We start from the raw sequence: 18,346 nt of genomic DNA on the forward strand, positions 1-18,346 counted from the left end.
AGACTCTGGCAGTTTGTGCCCAACTTTCAGATTCATTCAAATAACATTGCATGCCTGCTGTAACAGGCATTGTTTTGGCATAATGCATCTCTGATTCAGAGGCAGGAGTTAACAAGAGGGCTTAAACCCGGAGGATCCTGTCGAGTTCTCAGTGTAGGAATATGCCAAACTAATGCCACACAGCAGCTTTCTGGAATACTGAGATAGGGTGCTTCAGGGAGGCTGCATGATTAATAGAGATACCAAAGACTTTCAAGCTTTCTAGTAATTTTATTTTATCAAAACACCCTCCCCTCCCATCTTTATGACACCATTTCATTCTTGCCAAATTCTGCCCACCCACCCCCATACCCCCAAGCTCTACCAAATGCCTACTCAAAGAGCTGTTGGACCCCTTTGCGACTATTTACATCTTCCCTCCTAAAAAATGTTTTCATCGCAAATTCAGTCTGTCTTAATTCTCTCGGGAAATTTCAGGCACAATAATTTCTTGGCCTTTGCTCAGAAGCCACTGTCCCAGGGAATCAAAGAAGAGGGGCATTCCCAGATGTAGAGAGGGGCCTTTTTGCATTCAGTGGGAGCACAAAGGCTCCAGGGCTCCTAAGCTTGGGATTTCCTCTGAGAAAGTTAAATTGGGGCTTGTGGAGAAGAGAAGTAGAACCAAGAAGCTTATTGGCGAGCTCAGGATTCTTCATCCATGACATCTAGAATATTGCTCAGAAGAATTTTGAAAGTGGGACGTTCATCTGCTTTCTAAAACCAAAGAAAAAGTAAAGTGAGAGTGGCTAGAATCCAGAATTCAAGGGAAATGCAATGAGTAAGCAGCAAATGTTTATTAAATACATGCTGTATGCCCAGTAGCATGCCCTGTCGATCACAAAAGGAAAAAAAAAAAAAAGAAAAGAAATAGCAGCTGTCCATAAAGTATTTGTGCACTTTTCATCTTTAGTAACTCAGGTTATTAGTGTGATAAGAACAATTTGCAAATTAAACTGACAATCACATTGATCAAAATTGAGGGCAAGTTCATTATGTAACTGTACACAACACATTCTTATTTTGGATCCTCAAGTGAAAAATGGCTACCAAAAAAGTTCAAGTGGTTGGCAGAACAGAAATCTCATGTGATAATTTTTAATTTTTAGTGATTAATATTTCAAAACCAGGCCGGGCGCGGGGGCTCACGCCTGTAATCCCAGCACTTTGGGAGGCAGAGGTGGGTGGATCACGAGGTCAGGAGTTCAAGACCAGCCTGACCAACATGATGAAACCCCGTCTCTACTAAAAATACAAAAATTAGCCAGGCATGGTGGTGCACGCCTGTAATCCCAGCTACTTGGGAGGCTAAGGCATGAGAATCACTTGAACCTGGGAGACGGAGGTTGCAGTGAGCTGAGATCAGGCCTCTGAACTCCAGCCTGGGCGATAGAACAAGACCCTGTCTCAAAAAAAAAAAAAAAAAAATTCAAAACCACAGGCCGTATCACTGAGCAGGGATTCTGAGTACCTGAGACCTTGTGTTACCACTGTCTGGTAACAAAACGACTAAGGGTTTTTTGTTTTGTTTTGTTTTTGTTATCACTCTCTGGTAACACAAAGACTAAGGGTCTTTTTTTTTTTTTTTTTTTTTTTGATAGAGTCTCACCCTGTTGTCCAGGCTGCAGTGCAGTGGTGCGAGCTCAGCTCATTGCCACCTCCCGGGTTCAAGCGATTCTCCTGCCTCAGCCTCCCAGGTAGCTGAGATTACAGGCGCACGCCACCATGCCTGGCTAAGTTTTGTGTTTTTAGTAGAGACGGGGTTTCACCATGTTGGCCAGGCTGGTCTTGAACTCCTGACCTCAGGTGATTCGCCTGCCTCAGCCTCCCAAAGTGTTGGGATTACAGGCGTGAGCCACCGCGCCCAGCCTAAGACTAGGTTCTTTTTGATGGCCATAGCCCATAAGCCCCCAAGGTATTTAGTATTTAGTGGTTTAGGGAACATTCATGCCAGAATGCTCTCAATCTGTCAGAACCAATGGTCATCAATTTCTTGATTCCTTAATTCAGTGATTCTTAAACTTAGCTGAGTATCAGAATTTCCTGGGAAGTTTAAAAAGAGATTTCTGAGTTCCACTCCAGGCACACCTAACGAGAATTTTTGGAGAAAAGTCCCAGTAATCTGCTTTTTTTTTTTTTTTTTTGTGATGGAGTCTCGCTCTGTCACCCAGGCTAGAATGCAGTGGCAGGATCTTGGCTCACTGCAACCTCCGCCTCCCAGGTTCAAGTGATTCTCCTGCCTCAGCCTCCTGAGTAGCTGGGATTACAGGCGCACACCACCACTCCTGGTTAACAGGGTTTCACCATGTTGGCCAGAATGGTCTCGATCTCCTGACCACGTGATCCGCTCGCGTTGGCCTCCCAAACTGCTGGGATTACAGGCCTGAGCCACCGTGCCCAGCCAGTAATCTGCATTTTTAAGAGTTCTTTAGGGTTTCTGATATACATCCAATTTTGACCACTCCTCTAAACAGGCTGTGGATAAAATACCTGTCTGAAATCATTTTTAATTAGCAGAGTAAGAAGGTCCTGGTTGGGAGGGAGCATAGCCAATCACCCTTAATCCTGCATCACACAGGAGAAAGAAGGAGTCCTCCCATTCTGCACCATTTCTCTGTGATCTGTCATTTGTTCGAGGGAAACGAGCCATGCTCGGATCCAGATACCCACTTTTCACCTCACCAAGAGGGCTCCAGATTCACATATGCACTTGTTAGACACTCTGAAGAGTTGAGCATTTATTTCCTACTAGAAATTTGGGTTGCCAAGGATCTACTGAAAAGTTGAGAAGGCATCTTGGGAAGAACTCGAGGTAAGAGGAGCAAAGCAGTTTAATAGTAGTAGGACAGATTTCCTTATTTCCAAAATACCACACCTACCCACATACCCCACAATGCACCATATTAAAAAGCAAAAACAAAACGAAGCAAACAAAAAAACCCCACTACCTATTTTAGTTCTCTTTCAAGCAGTAGGGTTTTTTAAAAAATCTCATTTAGCTGGGTGCAGTGGCTCACGCCTGTAATCCCAGTATTTTGGGAGGCAGAGGTGGGCAGATCACGAGATCAGGAGATCAAGACCATCCTGGCTAACATGGTGAAACCCCGTTTCTACTAAAAATACAAAAAATTAGCCGGGCATGGTGGCGGGCACCTGCAGTCCCAGCTACTTGGGAGGCTGAGGCAGGAGAATGGCATGAACCTGGGAGGCGGAGCTTGCAGTGAGCCGAGATCGGGCCACTGCACTCCAGCCTGGGCAACAGAGCGAGACTCCGTCTCAAAAAAAAAAAAAAAAAAATTCTCATTTAGGACCTCAGCCAGAAACAGTAGGCAGCTAATAAAGTAGAAGAAAGGGCCAATGACACACAAAGGAATGAACAAACTTTCATGACTTTTCTTTTGTAATGCCCATTCACTTGTCTGAGTGCCTCTGGCTGCCTGTTTATGCTAGATGACATGGCCCCACAACACCCCACTCCCTAAAGCTGAGTTGGCATTGGAGTGTACTAATGACACTCTAGTGAGAATTGGAGTGGGCCTGGGAAAGCCTCTGGCCATCGGATGATCGAGGTGCAGGCCAAGGTCAGAGAATGTGTGCAAGGTCTGGCATGGTGGTTCACGCCTCTAATCTCAGCACTTTGGGAGGCCGAGGTGGGCGGACCACTTGAGGCCAGGAGTTTGAGATCAGCCTGGCCAACTTGGTGAAATGCCATCTCTACTAAAAATATAAAATTGGCTGGGCGCGGTGGCTCACGTCTGTAATCCCAGCACTTTGGGAGGCTGAGGTGGGCAGATCACCTGAGGTCAGGAGTTCAAGACCAGCCTGGCCAACATGGTGAAACCCTGTCTCTACTAAAAATGCAAAAATTAACTAGGCGTGGTGGCATGTGCCTGTAGTCCCAGCTACTCGGGAGGCCGAGGCAGGATAATCGCTCGAACCCGGGAAGCAGAGGTTGCAGTGAGCCAAGATCGCGCCATTGCACTCCAGCCTAGGTGACAGCGAGACTGTGTCACAAAAAAAAAAAAAAAAAAAAAAAATTAGCTGGGTGTGGTGGTGCACGCCTGTAATCCCAAGTACTCGGGAGGCTGAGACATGAGAACTGCTTGAATCTGGGAGGCGAAGGTTGCAGTGAGCCGAGATCGCGCCACTGTACTCCAACCTGGGTGAAAGAGCGAGACCTTGTCTCAAATTTTAAAAAAAAAAAAAAAAAGGAAAAAAAGAACGTGTGCAGCTATCAGTCTGTGGCTGAATGGCCAGCTAAATGGGCAAGTAGATTCAAGGAAATAATTTAAGAGGTCATAAAACACTTACCTCATGCCAACAACTGTACATGATGGTATATACCTTCTCTGAAGCCAGATGAGGCCTGTAGAGACGTAGGCCTTGGGCAATGTGTTCAGCAGTCTCACTGTTAGTAAATCTCTCATATGGCATCTTCCCCAGGGAGTAAATTTCCCACATCAAAACTCCTAGAAGACGAAAAAAAGTGTTAAATTAGTTTGCAGTCTTTTTGGATAGCAGGGGGTCCTAGTCTTCCTAGATCAACCTCAAAGATTAGAATCAGTTGGTTCCCCACTCTGTGCTTTTTACATTTTGCCCAAATTTCTGCTATAGTGCTGACCACACTAGATGGAGATCAGGGTCGTACTAGACTATTAACTCCTCTAGAAGAGAGACAGCATCTTATTTGTCTTTGTAGTTATAGGGTCTGGCAGAGTGCCTGGTACATAATCAGTATTCAGAAGCTGTCAAAAACTGAATGAATTGTTTTATTTAACATGGTTTAAGTTCTAAAAAGACAGAGATCATGTCCAGTTTAGTTTTTATCCTCAGAAACCCCTGGGGTGGCTGACACACAGTAAGCACTCCCCAAGGATTAGATGAATGAAAGCAAGAACAATCTCTCTGTGGAGGTTGCAAAGTGTGAATTTTCCCATTGCATTTCTTTTCCTTTGAGCTGTATAATCTATGTAATCTTATCCACTTACCAAAAGCCCAAATGTCAGATTTGCTGCTGAACTTGCTATACATCAGGACTTCCGGTGGGGACCACCGGACTGGAAATTTGGAGCCTACTGAGCTGGTGTATTCATCATCCAGGACATACCTGCAAGGGATCCAGGACTTGTTGTCATTAGGATTTGGAGAGCTTGGTATTTGCTTACGTTTTCTTGGCGCGGTCACAAGAGTGTTACAAACACACACTTACAGGCTTTCTCAAAAGTCTATCCTTCTCAACTAGTATCTTCTACAAATGTTACTTTTAACGAATTTCCTGTTTTTGTATCTGATTGAGCTTTCCTGATTGACAATATGGTTACAAGAAGGATGATGTGAAATAAGATCTAGTAGGTACTCCCTTCCTCTTCTCTATACTTTTCCTTTCTCTACTCTTCTCCTTCCCTTCCTTTTATCTGCAGTTGTCACTGGGAATTTGATTAAGAAAAAAGGAGGAATGGAATAAAGTCATCAGGATTAATAGATCGAGATAAGGTATTGGGGAAATAGCTAAAAAAAAAAAAAAAAAAAAAAAAAAAAAAAAAAAGAGGAGGTAGAGATAAAGGGAGAAAGGGAGGAAAGGGATATGATGATAAAACAAAAGGATGAAAGAGGTGGCTTAAATAACTCAGAGGAAGAAAAAGAATAGAAAGATAGGCAGAAAACACTAGAATGAGAGAAAAAAAAAAAAGAAAAGGAGAGGATTAAAACTATAACACCTACCCATGTTTCATACTGTGCTATTTTTACTTCTGGAGGGAAAGATGAAAAAGGCACACTCACCTGGACAGGCCGAAATCAGATACTTTAACAACTCCTTGATCGTTTACCAAACAGTTTCGAGCTGCCTGTAGTGCAAACAGATACCAGTGAGACTCCGTCCCCAGCACAGAGGTTAAAGGCACAAAGCTTCTGCTGACCAGTAGAATGAAGGCAGGGAAGCCTCATCTCCTTCGACTACAGACACCTTCCCACCTAATAGGAATCTGTTGATGCCACCAAAAAATTTTGATTCATTTCCACCATGTGGAAAGCAACCTGCTGTGCAGTCCTAGGTAAAGCACTGAGGACATACAGAACGATTGCATTCTCATGGGCAATTCCATACCACCCCATTCCCTCACTGGTATGCTGAAAGAATTAAGGGAGAGGCTGAGTGCAGTGGCTCACGCCTGTAATCCCAACACTGGGAGGCCGAGGTGGGTGGATCACCTGAGGTCAGGAGTTCGAGACCAGTCTGGCCAACATGGCGATACCCCGCCTCTACTAAAAATACAAAAATTAGCTGGGCATGGTGGCGGGTGCCTGTGATCCCAACTACTTGGGAGGCTGAGGCTGGAGAATCACTTGAACCTGGGAGGCGGAGGTTGCAGTGAGCTGAGATGGCGCCACTGTACTACAGCCTGGGTGACAGAGCGAGACTCCATCTCGAAAAGAAAAAAAAAAAAGGAGAATGAGAAGTAAGTTTGTTTTGCTTTCTGCTTTTCTGCCAATGAGACTAGGACAATTTGAGCCTTGGCCTGACCGAAACAGGGACGCAAACTCTGATGCTTACAGGGGCCAGGCAAGTTAAGCAAGAGTGAAGTGAAGTGGATGGAGATTGCAGGAAATGGAGACTACACGCCTGGTCTAAAGGAAAGGAAGTGGTTTGTGAGAATGTGGACCTGGTATTTCCAGATGGTCTAGATTTTCAAGAGAAGCTGGAAATTCCAGGGTGTTTTTTTTTTTAAGTGAAATGTTTCTTTTTAAGGGTTTGCTAATTATTATATAACATTAAAAAAACAAACAAACAAAAACACATGTGGGCCAAATACATCCACAGGCCCAAGTATGTGACTCTGAAGGAACCAAATGATGACCCCATGACAGGAGCAGTCCCATTAGGAAGCACAGTCCCTTCTGTTCCAAATTCAGAATGGCCACTGAAAGACTCCACCATTTTCTTGTAGGTGGTAGAGGGTTGAGGGTGAGTGACTGCTCTGATTCCCACCATGGCAGACTTCATGGAGCTAAGGCTGGAGATATTTGATGGGCTCAGCATTGGGGCAGAGGCACGCCTAACTTACAGTATTTTCTAGATAAAATTGAAATGATGGCACCAGCAGCCCCCCCTCAACCATGTATGATATATCCTCCACTGCTACTTCCACCCCATCAGCCCTTGGTCCTAAGCCAATTCTTCTAAGGTCCCACCAGGTCTCGGTGAAGGAACTGCTTTGACTCCAGGTATTCCATGGCTTCACAGACATCCTTGCACATCTCCAGCAGCTGCTGAGTCTGGAAGCGGTGGCGCATCTCCCTCAGGTAGTTCAGGAGGCAGCCATTGGCCATGTATTCAGTGATGATGAAGATGGGGCGCTGCTTGGTGCAGACGCCATACAACTGCACCAGCTTCTCATGGGAAAGATTCCTACAGGAAAGGCAAGGATCTAGTCTTCCCCTTTTGGCTCTGCATACTAGCAATAAAGGGGCTGTGGAGGAAGGGGTTGACCTAGTAGTAGAGCATCAGATAAGGAGTCATACCAGCAAGTTTATTTTCCTCTTTTCCACCCTAAATCCCAAAAGTGCTTAATATGTGGAAGTAAGCAGGGATTTGGAGCCCATCAATTGAAAAGGAAATGAGTCCAGGAATGAAAGAATGCTAAGGCTAAATTAGAATCTGTCTTTCTCTTGAAAGTTTAATTTTCTACATCTACCCCCAAATGCTACTGAGATGGTACACACCCATGATCACCACTATTCTCAACCAATATCTAAGTCACAAAAACCATTATCTTAGCAGTTAGGACTACCACCAGTTGAAGGTTAACTTCAATCCCTCGTCCCAAACCTCTCTCACTGTAAGTCATCTTTAAACCTCAGTGGATTGTTGTGTGAATTCCTAGACTCCAGCAAATAGATTGAGAGTTGAGTTTGGGCTATAACTCACATCATGACTTTGGCTTCTTCAATGAATTCATCTTCAGACATGGAGCCTTCTTTGATCATCTTGATGGCCACATCATACTGGCCTCTCCATTTCCCATACTTCACTACCCCAAATTGTCCAGTCCCCAGCTCCTTCAAGAAGGTCAGGTCCTTTGGATCAATTTCCCATGATCCTAACAACAAAGTCTTGGTGTGATTCTTTGGGGTCATGAATGTATAATTCTTACAATAGATAAGAATCCCTACTGGGGTAGAAATAGGAAAAGTAGTAAAAGGGAAATTTTTAGAAGTACTAATCTGTGTTTGCTTAAGTCAATCTCAGAGACAGGGGATTAACTGGTTAGAGGAATCTGGGAATTTTGGGTTCAAGGTGGCCATAAGGCAAGAAGATAGACTAAGCAACCTCCCCAGATCCCTTTATGATTATGTTAGTGATGGTAGTTAATGAACTCAGGGATAGTACTGAAAATTTTTCCACAATTAAAAATAAAAGACAAAAACACCCAACATTGCAACGACAAAGCCCTTTATGAATCTATGTTTTTGCAGTCCCAGTAGTAGCCACTAGAGGGAGAAAATCAGTGCTTGGATCTGTCTTGAGCGTCCTCGAGGCAGTTGTTGCAGAACAGGGTACCTCAAGGACACTCCCCAAGGCAAGGCCAGCAAAGGTAGTTTTTGCAACTGGCCAGTCCACCCTATCCCAGAGAAATAAGGAGTTACCATATCCCAGGCCTGCCGTGGAAGGTGCATTCTTGTTTTGTTGAGACACTGGATATTTGAGCCTGGATATGAGTCCTGAAACAGAGAGAGAGGTCATGCTGTTGGCATGGTGTAGGAGATGGGATGCCTCACACTTAAGTGCCTCCTCACTTAAAGCCTCACACTTCTGGTGTGTATCTTTCTAGTACATTTTGAATCCCAGAAGATCTCCGTGAACCCACATATTTCCAGAGGTTTCTCCTCTCACAAAATACTTTTCAGGGACAAAAAAGAGAAAATACTAATTGAAATACACCGCCTAACTGAATATATTCCCACCTCCCAGCTGAGGCTTAGCTCACATCCTACCTTCTTGATGAAGTTTTCCCCCATATCCATGCCCTCACTGATCTCTCAGTTTTTAGAATTTTTACAGTGCTTAGAAACTTTCTTCTGATGTTGTCTAACCTGTATGTTCTGAGGACAAGGACCTCAACTCAGAATGTTCCTGTGTTCTCCTCTAGAACTGAGGACATCGCTGAGTACACAGTAGGAACTCGATGAATACTTGCTGATGAATCAGCTGCCCGCCTCTTTTGTGTCTTCTCTTAACACTGAGCATCAGTCACCAAATAAAGAGTCAGTCCCTGTTGGGTGTAGGCCTGCCTCTGACCACCTCTTTACCAGCTTCTACCCAATATCACAGGTATTTCCTTTCACAGTGAATTCACACTGTCCTGTGAGGTGGATTCTTTCTCTTATCACCTTGTCTTACATTGCTTATCCTGGTGTCTGTAACCCCCTTCTCAGTTGCCCCTGGTACTCACCCGCAGAGTTGTGCTGATGGTAGTTAATGAGCTCAGGGATGGTGCTGAAAAGGTGCTTCTCAGCCAGGTAATACTGGCTTTGAGGTGTGGAACACACAACATAATGACGTATCACCCCTTGAGGGTCCCTGAAGAAGTGGATGCTTAGTCAGTAACTTGGGCACAAAGGTCAGCAGAACCCAGGAAGTGAAGTGAGATGAGTTTTGAGTTTCAGAGACAGAGGAAGTGGGACGGGCACACTATCAAGGAGCTGTTGGGAGGGTACCCCTGTTCTTTGTCCTCAGGGCCTTGGAATAGTAGCACTCACCCTGTGGATTTAGCAAACACAGACACTGTATATTTGCCAGCTTTGCTGGAGTCTCTGACAATGAAACCTCCTTCTTTCCCCTGAAACAACAAAAAAGAAGCTGTCTGTAGGAGGAAGTGGTGCTCACACCTGCATCCCACCTGCCCAAACTTGAGGGAGAAAATAGAACAACCCCTGATTTTACTGCCAAGTTCCACGCTTGAGCTACAGCCTCATTGCTTTTAATATTAAAAGGTGCAGGCCGGGCATGGTGGCTCACCCCTGTAATCCCAACACTTTGGGAGGCCGAGGCAGGTGGATCACATGAGGTCAGGAGTTCAAGACCAGCCTGGCCAACATGGTGAAACCCCATCTCTACTAAAAATACAAAAATTAGTTGGGTGTGGTGGCTTGTGCCTGTAATCCCAGCTACTCGGGAGGCTGAGGTAGGAGAATCACTTGAACCTGGGAGGCGGAGGTTGCAGTGAGCCCAGATCGCGCCACTGCACTCCATCCTGGGTGACTGACAGTCTGTCTCAGAAAAAAAAAAAAAAAAAAATGGTATAATTGGGACCCCAGACGATGGCAGCTTTGACACTGCCTTGTCCAAAGGTGGGGGGGCAGAACAGGCCCTCAGTTCAAGATCCTCACTTATGCAAGGAGAATGCTGTGTGCTAGTGGTTCCACACTTACCTCTTGCTTTAGCAGTTGCTCAGCCTGACTCCGAGTCATGTGTTTGGAATACCACCTGTGAAGGGAGAGTGCTGCTTGAGTGGCTCCTGGTCATAAGCAGATTGGAGGTTACAGCACCCTCCAGGGCTTGTCCATGCCGGTGATTCAGTCAACTCACTCAAACCCTATTTACTGACCATCTGTCACGTGCATAGCACACTGTATTGCTTTCCCAAACCCAGGTTGGCATTGAAGGTTCATGGAAATGGAGAGTAGCAGGCAAAGGCAGGCAGCAGGGAGTTGCAGGGAAGAGATCAGGGACTGGGGCACCTGAGAACAATCCACTTCCATGATTAGGGAGGAAAGAACAACAGTAGCAGTTTGACATTTTAATTCTTTCATGAAGTCATCAACTCCTTTTCCTTTGAGTGTGATTATTCTGAATTTGAGGGCATGGTGACCTCTCCAGCTCTCATAAGTGGAGGGTGTTTGGGGGGTAAAGGTAAGACAGACACACTAATTTGAGATGGTAGCATCATTTGATTCAGATGACACTAATTTTAATATATATCTTGAAATAAAAAATATGTTGAAAGTATAAAAAAGTGTATATATATACACTTGTGTATGTATACATAATATACCTATATATACACCAGTGTATGTATACATATATACACTTGTGTGTGTGATATATATATATATATATATGGAGAGAGAGAGAGAGTTCCTCCTGAAAGATTGTGGACTGACATAAACATACTTACTCATACATTTCTATGGAGTCTTCGGCTTCAGTGACGTAGTTACTAGGAATATAGCCTTCTTGCCTGTGAAGAAGACAATGTGGCAGTTCATCCAGCATCTCCCCATCCTCCAGGAGACAGATTCCTATGCCCACATCCCTGAGCTCAGAACAAATCTCAGATGGAGGTATATGTATCATGCACTTCCCTCAAAGACAACCACGTCTCTGATGTATGGTTAGGCAGTGAGCCAGTGAGGTGCGGAGCTTCTGTACATGTCACATTGGTTATTATGTGCCCAACAACAGAGGCTCAGAGAGGTGGTAGAGGCCATGTATAGAGAGCTGCACACTGGAAAGTACTTGGAGGGACAGCATGTTCAGTTTGGTGTGGGAAGAACAGTCTTTGATGAGGATGCTGATCAGGGGAATTATGCTGCAGCACTTTTCACATGTAGGGAGTGGGTGGGCACCGGGCTCAGGAAGGGCTGGTGTGGACTCACCCATTTTTATCTCGTGCTCGCCACCATGGTAAGTTGCTTTCCTCCAAGATAAAATATTCGTCGCCCTTCCGCAGCTGTAGGTCATTTGCATTCATTGGCATATAATCGTAAAGGGCCACAACCTTTTTCAGCTCACTTGTGGAGACTGGTGCTGCTGCTGGCTCGGGCGGTAGTGGCTTTTTCAAGATCTGTGTAGTTAGAAGAAAAGGTAGGAGGGTTTGTCTAGATATCAAGTACTCTTTTCTCTCCCAACTCTCTCTCTGGCTTACTCAAGACGCTCAAACCAGGCATAATAAAATATTACTCAGCAGTCATTCAACAACTATTTTTAAGCACCAGTGCAGGAGTTCTCAGCCTTGAATGCATATAAAGACCATCTATGGAGCGTTTAATAATTCCAATGTACTTTGGGAGGCCAAGGCGGGCGGATCACTTGAGGCCAGGAGTTCAAGACCAGCCTGGCCAACATGATGAAAACCCATCTCTACTAAAAATGCAAAAATTAGCTGGGCGTGGTGGTGCGTGCCTGTAATCCCAGCTACTCAGGAGGCTGAGACAGGAGAATCACTTGAACCCGGGAGGTGGAGGTTGCAGTGAGCCGAGATTGTGCTATTATACTCAAGCCTGGGCGACAGAGCGAGACTGCGTGTCAAAAAAACAAAAACAACGAAACAAAAAAAACCAGAAAACTTTCCATTAAAAAAAATCAGGCTTTGTTCTAAACAGGTGATTGGATTACAGGGTTGCTGAGAGCCTTCTATCTTTCCATTGAAGAGAAAATCCTAATTAGAAGAACAAATCCCCCGTCTTAGCAAGAATACCAATTAACACTGCCAAGTCCCAGGGTAATTCTAAGACTCTGGAGTGTTCTCAGGGTTTGACTCTAAATTTCCATTTAAGCAGTGGCAGCACCCAGTTTCCCTGTATACCTGGTCCTCCTCAGGCGTTGGGGGAAGAGGCTTTTTTGTCTTCCGGTGAGAACTCCCAGGTTTTAAGCCTGCAAAACAAGAAGCCAGTGATGATATGGAATGTACTTTAGGAAAGGGCCCAAGGACAGGTTTGGTCGGGGACTTTACCGCCCATATTGAGTGCCTTTAGGAAAGTTAGAAAAAGTAGCTAGGCATGCCAGGTCACATAGCTCGGAGAGCAGATTACCAACTGGATTTCAGCCCTCATGTACCTCCTCCCTCCCCCAGGACCCTTTGTTTAGCACCCAAAATGTACAACCTTATGCTATGTCCTTGGGCTTGACAGACCCTTGGGAGAGTGATAGAAACAGAGTCAAAGGAGGAAGAAATTACATCGATCAGATCTCTTACTTCCATTCCTGTTTTCCAAAATTTGGCAGCCCATAGCATTTTTGGCTGTCTGAGAGCAGCAGAGATACTGCCCATCGATCCAGAAGCAAGGGTGGTATTTCTGAACCAGATCACTGTTGTACCGGATTACTGTAGTAGGAGAGAAGAGAGAGATCACGTCTGACATGGAGGAGAAGCCACCATTTGCATGTTTTCCTCTTTGAGCTTAGTGGTGAACTTCAAACAACTGCCTCCTCCTTGGCCACCCTGAAGGAAAGCAGATCTCAGGACCGGTTGGCTCACATGACTGGCCTGCGTGACTGTGCCCTGGTCCCAGACACTTCCTGTGCAGTTTTCTTTAGTGGTCTGTGATGAGGAGTTATCTCCCAAGCAACGAGATAAGACTATCTGATGGCTCTAGAGCCCAATAACAGAAACATATTATCTATGTTTTCCCAGTAGCCATTACAATCTTCCTATAAGGCAGGTGTTCATCATGGTGCTTGTTTCCCAGATAAGGGAAACAATGTGCCCAAGCCAATCTCTCCAGCTTGTAATACTGATTTCTCAGTTCCTTGAGTGATCTTTTAGAGATAATTAGCCTCAGTGAGAACTTCTGCATGAGGCTTTCTATATAGAATAGTCAACAGAGCTGATCTCAAGGGCAAATGAAGGTGACTTTGCCTCTAGAATCAACATGATTTGAATCTTCCTAGGGCCACTGAAGTAGACTGAGCTCATTGCCAGAGGTAATACAGCAGCTTCATTTCCCTCATGGAGTTGTGAGGCCCAAAAGATCTCCCAGAATAAAAGTATTTTGCAAAGAATAGAGTGGATGCAGAGAGGAGGAATTAGTATTGGTGTTTATAATACTATGGCATATCAAGAACCTTAACATGAAGTCATTTAGAAAAGTCGGCCAGACGCAGTGGCTAACGCCTATAATCCCAGCACTTTGGGAGGCTGAGGCGGGTGGATCATGAGGTCAGGAGTTCAAGACCAGCCTGGTTAAGATGGTGAAACTCTGTCTCTACTAGAAGTACAAAAATTACAGCACGCCTGTAATCCTAGCTGCTCGGGAGGCTGAGGCAGTAGAATCGCTTGAACCTGGCGGGCGGAGGTTGCAGTGAGCTGAGATTGCGCCACTGCACTCCAGCCTGGGTGACAGAGCGAGGCTCTGTTTCAAGAAAAAGAAAAAAAGAAAGAAAAGTCACCCAGGGTTCATAGTGTCAGATAACTGAGATAAGCAAAGACAACTGAAATAATTGACAGCAGCAAACACTGGAGCAAAGACCCAGGCTGGTCCAAGAACACGCACATTTGAGAACATACACATTTCAGCATTTACGGCTAAGAAGAATCCCACATAACATCATCATCATCATTATTATCATTATTATTATTATTATTATTATTTGGAGATGGGGGGGTCTTCCTGTGTTTCCCAGGCAGGCCTTGAACTCCTGGACTTAAGCAATCCTCCCACCTCAGCTTCCCAAATACCTAGGACTAGAAGCACTCACCACCAGGTCCAGTGGCTGGCATAACTTTTTAAAAAAAAGACAAAAGCAAAACAAAACCTTCCACTGTAGAAAACAACTAAAATTCGGCTGGGTGTGGTGGCTCACGCCTGTAATCCCAGCACTTTGGGAGGTAGAGGCGGGTGGATCACCTGAGGTCAGAAGTTCAAGACCAGCCTGACCAATATGATGAAACCCTGTCTCTACTAAAAATACGAAAATTAGCTGGGTGTTGTGGCATGCACCTATAATCCCAGCTATGCGGGAGGCTGAGACAGGAGAATCTCTTGAACCCGGGAGGCGAAGGTTGCAGTGAACCGGGATCGCGCCATTGTGCTCCAGCCTGGGCAACAGGAACAAAACTCCATCTCAAAAAAAAAAAAAAAAGAAAGAAAGAAAAGAAAAGAAAAAGAAACAACTCAAATCCTTAATGACTTGCTAGTCACACTTCATTCACTTAAGGCTTTGCGGGAAAGCCTAAAAGCTTCTAGTGGCTGGTGCATTTTGCAGGCAAATGAACAAAAGTTCTTTTTTTTTTTTTAAGAGCCATTTTGATGCTTTTCTCCACATAGATTTGGAGACCATTCTCCCCTGCCCACCCTCACCCTGACTTTTTCAGCACTCCTCTTCACCAATGTACCAAGGACAGAATGGTGGGATCTGTTCAGATAGAGTGCAGACTATAAGGGACTGCACTGCATAGAAGGAATTTTTTTTTTCTTTTGAGATGGTGTCTCACTATGTTGCCCAGGCTGGAGTACAGTGGCGTGATCGCAGCTCACTGTAACCTCCGCTTCCTGGGTTCAAGCGATTCTTCTGCCTCAGCCTCCTGAGTAGCTAGGACTATAGGCATGCGCCACCAAGCCCAGCTAATTTTTGTATTTTTAGCAGAGACGTGGTTTCACCATATTGGCCAGGCTGGTCTGGAACTCCTGACCTCGTGATTCACCCCCACCCCCACCCCTGCCCCTCAAAGTGCTGGGATTACAGGCATGAGCCACTAGAGGGAATTTTAAAGCAATAGTAAAACCAACCCAAAGTCTGCCTTTTGTTATTACTAAGCACTGGTAGTTGTGAACAATATCATTGATACTTCTCCCTGCCAGGATTGATTACTCCTACCACATCCACCCTCTGGCCCCTCCCCCCATGCCACTCCCTGTCACCTAGGGATTTGAAGACCCTCAGGTTTGCTCTGTCTTCTGCAGGGCTGGGCACCAGTAGACATGCCAAAGAATACCTAATCGACAACTAGCCACTCTAATAAACTAAGCTTGCTAATATGATAATGAGGGGAAATAAGGCTTCTTGCTTTCCCTACCCCTAGCACACTCATTAAGAAACCTCCCTACATTCTCAGATAATGTCTGCCTCTTAAGAGGTCCCTTGAAGATGACACCCCTTCTTTTGTGGCTAATCCAAAGCTGGTATTTCCAGCTACTTAGGAGAGGATCGCAAAAGCAGGGTGTCCAAGTGGGAGGGCTAGGGGAGACTGCTTGCTCCACCAATGCACATGGCCAGCCCTATTGGGAAGCACTAATAGTACACATTCTCCAAGCACTTGATGGGTTGGTCTTTTCTATCCATATTTATCAGGTTAATGTCTAAAATTCTGTTTCAGGCATACATGAATCATTCCTTTCCATACTGTTTGTTGGAGATTTGCCGATGCCATTCTTCTATTCATTTTGGTGAGGTCAGGTCATTTGCCTACTTTTGAATTTGCAATTAGGATAGGTTCTATTGAGCTTGACCAAACAAAGATTCAAGAATAAGTATAGGCAAATATTTGTGGTGCTGGAACATAGAAGGCCCAATGCCATATTTAAGGACATGGAGAGAGAGTCTGTGGTTAAGCCCTCAGGAATATAACCTTTGCATGGCAAGCACCATGAGAAATGAGAAAATGTGGCAGCTGGATATGAGGTATCTGAGACTCTGCTTTTAAAATTGAGGTATAGGCCTGGTGCAGTGGCTCACGCCTTGGGGGGCCGAGGCAGGCAGATCACTTGAGGTCAGGAGTTCGAGACCAACCTGGCTAACATGGTACAATCTTGTCTCTACCAAAAATACAAAAATTAGCCGGGCTTGGTGGTACATGCCTGTAATCCCAGCTACTCGGGAGGCTGCGGCAGGAGAATCGCTTGAATGCAGGAGGCGGAGTTTGCAGTGAGCCAAGATTGTGCCACTGCACTCCAGTCTGCGCGACAGAGCAACACTCTGTCTCAAAATAAATAAAAATAAATAAATAAAATTGAGGTATAATTTACATATAATAAAGTGCACAGATCTAATGTGTATAGCAAACCATATTTTTCTACACCCATTTAACCTCCTTGAGATCCAGCACCTCATGCCTCTTCAGTCAATATCCCTGCAAAGGTAACCAGTATTCTCATGAAGTCCCCTTTTCATGTCAATGATTTCTTATTGGTGCATTTTACCCAAGAGCAGGATAATAAAAACATAAAAGCAAACAAGAAAAAACAAAAAGAGTGGAATAACATCATTATTTTGTGGCTCCTAGAGTGACTCACTATTGACATTGGCAGCACCTGGGACTGTCCTGGGATTGTTAGGACTTGCACCTAAATCTCCCAGCAGTCATGGTATTTGTTGGAAGGTGCCTACTTTTTGGCTCCTGTTGTTAGCCCAGGATGGTTCAATAAGACTGTACCTAGGTGGAACTACTGGGGAAAAAAATGCCTTTGTTGAAACCTAAGGGAAGAGAAGGCAAAGATGTGCCTAGCCACACTCCCTGGTCACACTGATGACCCAGCTGAAGTGGTGGTGTTTCTGTTTATTTATTTTGGCTTAATTTTTAGCCTGTTGTAAATTTACTTAGCTAATGAACTTTAAGAGCAGCATATAATCAAGATTGTAAGGTTAATATCTGAGTTAAGAACCAAGCTTGACTGGGCATAGTGGCTCACGCCTGTAATCCCAGCACATTGGGAGGCCAAGGCGGGTGGATCACCTGAGGTCAGGAGTTCAAGACCAGCCTGGCCAACATGATGAAACCCTGTCTCAGGCCGGGCGCGGTGGCTCAAGCCTGTAATCCCAGCACTTTGGGAGGCCGAGGCGGGCGGATCACAAGGTCAGGAGATCGAGACCACAGTGAAACCCCGTCTCTACTAAAAATACAAAAAATTAGCCGGGCGCGGTGGCGGGCGCCTGTAGTCCTAGCTACTCAGGAGGCTGAGGCAGGAGAATGGCGTGAACCCAGGAGGCGGAGCTTGCAGTGAGCCGAGATCGCGCCACTGCACTCCAGCCTGGACAACAGCGTGAGACTCCGTCTCAAAAAAAAAAAAAAAAAAAAAAAAAAAAAAAAAAAAAAAAAGAAACCCTGTCTCTACTAAAGATACAAAAATTAGCCGGGCACGATGGTGCACACCTGCAGTCCCAGCTACTCGGGAGGCTGAGGGAGGAGAATCGCTTGAACCTGGGAGGCGGCAGTTGCAGTGAGCCAAGATCACGCCACTGCACTCCAGCCTGGGCAACAGAGAGAGACTCCATCTCAAGAAAAAAGAAAGAAAGAAAGAAAGAAACAAAGATCACAAGCTCACAAGCTCACAAGCTGGATATCCTTATCTTCGGTCATTACTCACCCTTGAATATAGTGGACATTCAATAAATATTTGTTGGGGCAGGTGCGACGGCTCATGCTTTAATCCCAGCACTTTGGGAGGCAGAGGCAGGTGGATCACCTGAGGTCAGGAGTTTGAGACGAGCCTGGCCAACATGGTGAAACCCTGTGTCTACTAAAAATACAAAAATTAGCCGGGCATGGTGGCAGGTGCCTGTCATCCCAACTACTCGGGAGGCTGAGGCGGG

At 45.2% G+C, this 18,346-nt stretch overlaps 1 protein-coding gene across 4 annotated transcripts in view; it reads right to left on the minus strand.

Annotated features, from left to right (window-relative positions):
• Window positions 1-250: 250 nt before the first annotated feature.
• The window catches only part of BTK (Bruton tyrosine kinase), a 42,381-nt gene continuing 24,285 nt past the window's right edge, over window positions 251-18,346 (minus strand). For 2 of the 4 annotated variants that reach the window (XM_077989185.1, XM_015127815.3), the window contains 14 exons: window positions 13,014-13,142; window positions 12,624-12,691; window positions 11,695-11,882; window positions 11,214-11,276; window positions 10,468-10,522; window positions 9,796-9,875; window positions 9,489-9,616; window positions 8,683-8,757; window positions 7,964-8,135; window positions 7,228-7,444; window positions 5,818-5,882; window positions 5,025-5,143; window positions 4,348-4,505; window positions 251-753 (listed from right to left, as the gene is read on the minus strand). In XM_077989185.1, coding sequence (XP_077845311.1) covers window positions 682-753; window positions 4,348-4,505; window positions 5,025-5,143; window positions 5,818-5,882; window positions 7,228-7,444; window positions 7,964-8,135; window positions 8,683-8,757; window positions 9,489-9,616; window positions 9,796-9,875; window positions 10,468-10,522; window positions 11,214-11,276; window positions 11,695-11,882; window positions 12,624-12,691; window positions 13,014-13,142 — 1,589 coding nt within the window. In that variant the 3' untranslated portion in view covers window positions 251-681. Of the gene's footprint in view, window positions 754-4,347; window positions 4,506-5,024; window positions 5,144-5,817; window positions 5,883-7,227; window positions 7,445-7,963; window positions 8,136-8,682; window positions 8,758-9,488; window positions 9,617-9,795; window positions 9,876-10,467; window positions 10,523-11,213; window positions 11,277-11,694; window positions 11,883-12,623; window positions 12,692-12,995; window positions 13,143-18,346 lie in introns of all 4 variants that reach the window. The other 2 variants (XM_077989186.1, XM_028842018.2) reach the window with 2 other exon arrangements.

This window comes from Macaca mulatta, chromosome X (genome assembly GCF_049350105.2).
Source record: "Macaca mulatta isolate MMU2019108-1 chromosome X, T2T-MMU8v2.0, whole genome shotgun sequence".
Taxonomy (NCBI): domain Eukaryota; kingdom Metazoa; phylum Chordata; class Mammalia; order Primates; family Cercopithecidae; genus Macaca; species Macaca mulatta.